We start from the raw sequence: 6,000 nt of genomic DNA, 5'->3' as shown, positions 1-6,000 counted from the left end.
ATACTACAAGCCACTGGGATCTGTGTGTTATGGTCATCTTGCAACTGTTGTTTAAAAGGGAATTCAACCTTTCTGTGAGATGCGATTACAGAATGATTTAAGGGTCTATTTCCCTACTGATGTGGACGCTTAACTCTCATCAGCAGAAAGTTAGCCATACACACAGAAGGGTAAAGAGATACCTTATTTTATTACATCAATAGGATTTTTTCCCCCTAATTAACCCAAGAGCTTTTAATAGCCTTTTTGGGTTATGTTGTTAACAAGAGATTACCACAGCAACAACAACAAAGTGCATGTTTTATGCTAATGTAAAATGCATCAGTTGGAGATGAATCTGCATATAAAACCTGTATTTTTAAAAGTTCTTGGAATGTAAATGAATTTTTTCCCTACTGTAGAAAATGCAGCTTAAAATGATGTGAAACATGCCTATTTAAAACAGGATGCAGCCTGCTAGAAACTCTGAAGACAGGCAAGGGCAGTTTGTTGACAGAATAAAGTAAAAGCACTGAGAAACATGGCATTGCTCTCCTTCACATTCAGCTCGTGGCTTTGGTCAGGAACCCATGTCCTGCACAGCCTTCCAGATGCCCTGCACAAGCCTAGAAAGACTCCTCTTCATGAAGAGCTGGCAGATAGGAGATTAAGGGAGGGAATTAGTGTTAAGACTTACTAGCCACTACTCAAACTAGGGAAGAAATGTGTTGCTGCAGATTGAAGTCCCAATTTTACCATTATACTGGTTCCATGCAATCCCACTGCCTGAGAAAAAAACTCAGCTCGGCTCATGAGCAAAATCAGCAAAGGGTGCGAGCAGACACATCACAATCCAACGCCAACCTACACATACGCAATTGCTGTACTGGAAGTCTGCGAAAATGCTTAGGTGCTGGTGGATTTAGAAAAAAACCTGCAGATTTGAAAGGGCTGAAATCCAAAATGCCTCCTAGTTCTTTAAACTAATACTCCTAGCACTCAGACCCTGAACCTGACTGCATGAGACACAGAAGACTAATATAGCAAAACACTGGTTCCATTTAGAGTTTATCATGAAATTAGCCTAAAAAATCTCTGGAAATAATCTGAAAGTTTCTGCTTTTGCTCGTTTTCTCTAACTAGGATAACAACAGACATTAGCTGAGTCCAGCTGTGTTATTAAAAAAAAAAAAAGTGAGGGTGTACCATAATTATTTCATGTTCTGTGAGGTAATGCGGCCATACAGGCTCTAGCCTGGAATAACCAACCTCCCCAGGAAGCCTAAGCAGAAGGGAATTTTGCTGTGATTTATTCATGGTAGCAAAATAATGAAAGCCTATGAAACAGCAGAGGTACAGACAAATTTATTTTTAAAAAACACTTTTAGCAGCTGCTCCTTCACTGCCCTCTCCAGGGCTTGCTGCTACTGTTTCGAAACCCGCAGAGGCAGCTTGTGCAGTACATGTGGTACAGCTGGGGACGCACGGACAGCAGAGGCTGCGGGATGACCAGAGCTGCTCCTGACAGAGCTGATGGAGAGGGCAGTGCCAAAGGCCTTGTCAGAACTTTTTTTTTTTTTAAATGAATTATATTGCAATAAGTAACAAAAAACTATAATGTTCCCTTAGGTTTCTGAACTCTGGGGCGAAGTTCACATATGAGCAAGGTTAAATTCCCTTTTAAAAACCTATGCCGGAGGAGAGCATACCAGATGCTACCTCAAGCGACCATCGGGTTTGACGGGGCCCAGCTCAGATTTGGGGTCCGGGCTCAGGGAGCTCCACGCTGTCTGAGCGCAGCCCTGCATGACTGGGCAGGCGGTGGGGCCGGCACTGCAGATGTCCATGGCCGACCAGACGCTGCCAACCAGAGAGTCCACCCAGGCTTCCAGCCGGGCGCCCACGAGCCCCGCGTTCCTCTTGGCCTGCTCCACACGGGCGGCACTGATGGGGATGTTCAGGACGGGGTTCAAGCCCTGGAAGCTCTGCTCCATGTACGCGTTCTTTGGAGGCCCGCTGTGATACTTCACGGCTTCCTCTGGAAATGCAGAAATAAACCCAAAAGTTAGTGCATTAAAAAAACCCAACCCAAACCTTCAGGATCTAAGGGTACAGCAAACAAAAAGCAAAAGTTAGTGGTGTGCTACAGTCCATTCCCCCAGCACTGAGGACACGCTGCATCCCAAGGACAACTGGCTGTGCTCAGCTCTTCAGCTCCTCACGCTCACCACTACGAGCTCCACTCACCGTGCTGCTAACCCCGCAAGCGCTGCGTTAGCAGGGTGAAGCACTGAGGCTGAAAGTAGCGTCGTCCTTATTATCATCACGTACCACTGGCGTCCCCAGAGCTGTAGGGCGCCCAGGCACGACAGAGCTGTTCTGCACAGCACAACAAAAAGGCAGGCCCAGCCGCGAGGGCGTCCCAGCTACGAGCTCCTGCCTGTACCTGGAGCCTGATCAATGTGCAGCTCCTCCTCAGGAGAAACCCATTTTGCATTCAGAAGCTAATTATGCCTCTTTCACGGCAGAAGAAGCCTGGGAGATAAGCCCCGTACAGCTGAAGATACCCCTGTGGACACTCAGAGAAGGCTGTGCTTTGAAATTAGGAAACAGTTCAAGGACGCTTGGTGCGAGAAGGCTGCTGACCCTCGTCAGACCTTCAAGTGCTATCATTGATTTGTCTAGGAGGAAGAGCCAAGATCTCAGCCTGTTTTTTTCCTAAACTGATGAACCTTGCCGTGCTGTGGAGAAGTCATAACATTTGTTAGCTCAATCTGCCTCCAAAAACTGGTGGTGCCATTCCTGGCACTGGAAGCACAACACCATGGCCTTGGACAGACCGGACCCACGATGAAACACATGTAGCCTCAGCATCATCCCTGGAAGTGCTCCAGTCTCGCTGGGAAAGTATTCTCTCATTACAATTATATTTCAAGCTCTTGTACCGAATAATGGATCACGACCATTTCCTAATGACGCTTTTCTTTGCACTGTGGTTGCTCTCCTTACAGTAACTCTTCTATCTCAGAAAAATGCAGTACATTGCCACAAATCTCTAATATTGCAGTAAAAAATCATTGTCAGGCTGTGACAATGCCTTCAAAGACCTTGAATTGGACACTGTGGGTCAGACCACCCTTGTCTAAGGCTGGCTGATTGCTTAAGTTCTGTGAGCGCACCAAGGTGCTGGTCATAAAATCAGAATGGGACCCTCCAAAAATGCTGAGTGCTTCTTGGGAGTAAATTTTCAGCCATTTCTTTCTGTTCTCAGCTGACTTCCCTAGCATCCTCGCTCCGGCAGCACAGAGGATCTGTTTAGCTCTGCCAACATACACACTGTCTAGAACACAAAATGGGCCCATTCAGGGCGCCCCAGGGTAGGAAAGCCACTGCGCTCAGATAGTGTTTAGAGGCCAGGAATTACATATTCACGGCTACAATTCTTTCCACATGTCCTTGCTGCTTGCACTGCAGCCTGACACTGAGTCCTTTCTTCCATGCAGAGGACAGTATCTCAGGCACTGGCAATAAATCAGTACATTTATTTAGAGGGAAAAGGGACATTTAATTGGAACTTTACTGTTACATTTGCGAAGTCTTTAATGTTAAATACTGTGTTAGTCCATTACTTCAAATACCCTATTAAATTAGTTCGGCACATCCCCATCACCATTATACATCACTTAACTGTTCCTGCATTTATCTAACCCCCTCTTTTTATTTTATGTGGTAGATATCCACAATAACCTCTAGTCAAAATGAGTTTATTCCATGCACACATATGTCAGAAGTGTGCTCTGCCAAAGCACTGCAGTTTAAGAAACAGAACAAGTACACATGATTAAATTTCCTCCTTTGGAAGCAATTAAATATGGAAGACTGTTTGTCAACATATTAATTAAATAGGAACATTCTAAATAAAAATCCCCAAACAAATAAGAGTTGGCATTACTAGCAGGATCATCTGATTGAAACAGGCAATTCAGAAAGCTTGTTGAATTAAAGTCTGTTGTGCATGTGTTTAGTGCATGGAACAAGAGAGATCTTTTTTCAGACAAATAACAGGATGAAATGGAACTTGTTCTTCTCTCTGGCTCAGCCTCACACTTGTTCCAGGCTTCAGGACTTGGTGGATTATCAGGACTGGAAGGAATGAAATCTACAGAAACTGTAGGACCCAGTGCTTGGCAATGCAGCAGATCATCTTTATGCGTGACCCTTGTTCCTTAAGGTCAGTAGGCTGCTTTTGCTAAAGTAAAGGTGATAACCTCAGCATCTTCAACACATTTACATTTCTCCACTCTGCTATTGCTGTAATTGTATCGGACATGCTGTGCTTTTCACACCAGCACACTGCTGTTTTGTGCAGCAGCACTGACTGACTGCCACGCTCTGCTCCCAAACTGGCTGCGCTGCAAGGGCGTGCTGGCAGGTACAACAGTAGTAGCGTATAGTGGGACTGAAGAGAAACTTTTTTAAAAAGCCACACACAAACATCAGCAGATAGGAGAAAAAAAGACTGCTGAGGACAGTATTAAAGGGAACAAACCACTATGTTTTTCGGTGTGTTAAGGGCACCACCGTGTTTTTCAGTGTGTTAAGGGCTACTACTGCGCGCAGTGAAAACGTGCTTCTCTGAGGTGACACATGATGAAACCCTGACATGGTACTGGTAGGGGATTGTCTGGCCCCACAGCAGAACGAACACCCCAAGTTAGGTGTCTGCACGTCCTATAAAGAGCTGGGTAACAGCAATCTGACTGCAGAGCTACGTATCTCAATCAATAGAAAATGCTGATGATTCAACCAGAACCCTCTCCTGGATCCTCCAAGTCTTTGTTAAAAAGTTCACACAAGAAAGTAAGGAGGATGCTGCTCATCCAAGCTATGGCAGATGTAGGCTATTCCTCTTTGCCTTAAAGGAAGAATGACAGAGCGCCATGTCTCTACAGGAGACGTGACTCTATAACTTACTGGGCTGGGATAGGAGAGGGGCAGTGTGGATCCCAAGCCCTGAAATACTGTATAAAAGGAGGCTGGAGCTACTGGGCATGCTTTTAAAGCACTGACACTTCAGTCCTTGCTCATGAAAAAATAAAGAACGTAAGGCTTGCCCCTACGAGATGTGTGTTTAGACATGTAAATCTGTACACTTAGAGCAACCAGTTCAAAATTAGCTGAATTGCAGACATTAAGCCAGATTTCTTTGCCAGCAAACACATCCAAATAGCCCTTTGACTTCAGGAGGACATGTATCAATGCAAAATATACTCCATTGACTCTAAATTATGGCTTTAAAAAAATGAGTTATTTTTGTCCCCCATTTTTGTTTGCTTTTCACTCTGGGAAGGCACTTCATTTCTCAACAGACTTTTCTTGATATAACTTCTTTGGACTAAATACACAGCCTACAGTCAGCCACATAGCCTTGGATTTCAGCATTTTTGTGTGGGTTTGTTCTTCATTTTGCAGAAAAAGCAAATGAGTTTAGACAGAGTGGGCTAAGGAATGAAAAATGTGGTTACCTTGGTACACATTAAGGCGCTAGACCTGTGGTTTTTTTAAAGCAACACAGAATGTACAGCTTTATTTCTTTACTTGAATTGTGTTGAAACCCTCTGGCAAAGAGGTAATTTTTTATTGACATTTTGTTTGTTTTCTCTTGCAGCAAACAAGACAGTGCTGCATTTGCTCATTGTGAAGCTAATCGACTCCTTGTCAACTGGATCTGAACTAAATTTCAAAGCAAATCCCTGTCTTCAGGGTTTTTCTTGGAATGAGGATTCCAGGGCATGTCTACTCTTCTGCAGTCATGCACTTGTGTGCTGCTATTACTGCATTTATCAAGAACACGTCATGTTAATTCTGGTTAATTTAAAGAAATCACAGCAGCTCTGACACAAGTTGCCACCCACTTTATAATCCGTATAGATGCAATTAGAATTGATTGAGCCACTGCAAACAACCAATGGCAAAACAAAGGTTTCCCAGTATATACTTAATTAAGATGATCTATAAATA

General features: G+C 44.1%; 1 protein-coding gene across 3 annotated transcripts in view; it reads right to left on the bottom strand.

Moving 5' to 3' along the window:
- Positions 1 to 1,322: 1,322 nt before the first annotated feature.
- Positions 1,323 to 6,000, bottom strand: part of XYLT1 (xylosyltransferase 1) — a 204,390-nt gene continuing 199,712 nt past the window's right edge. For all 3 annotated transcript variants that reach the window (XM_069810041.1, XM_069810039.1, XM_069810042.1), the window contains one exon: positions 1,323 to 2,017. In XM_069810041.1, the coding sequence (XP_069666142.1) occupies positions 1,695 to 2,017 (323 nt within the window). In that variant the 3' untranslated portion in view covers positions 1,323 to 1,694. The remainder of the gene's footprint in view (positions 2,018 to 6,000) is intronic.

The sequence above is a fragment of the Haliaeetus albicilla genome, chromosome 22 (assembly GCF_947461875.1).
Source record: "Haliaeetus albicilla chromosome 22, bHalAlb1.1, whole genome shotgun sequence".
In the NCBI taxonomy this organism is placed as follows: domain Eukaryota; kingdom Metazoa; phylum Chordata; class Aves; order Accipitriformes; family Accipitridae; genus Haliaeetus; species Haliaeetus albicilla.
Note: the sequence above shows the minus strand (reverse complement) of the source record. Positions and strands in the feature narration are given on the sequence as shown.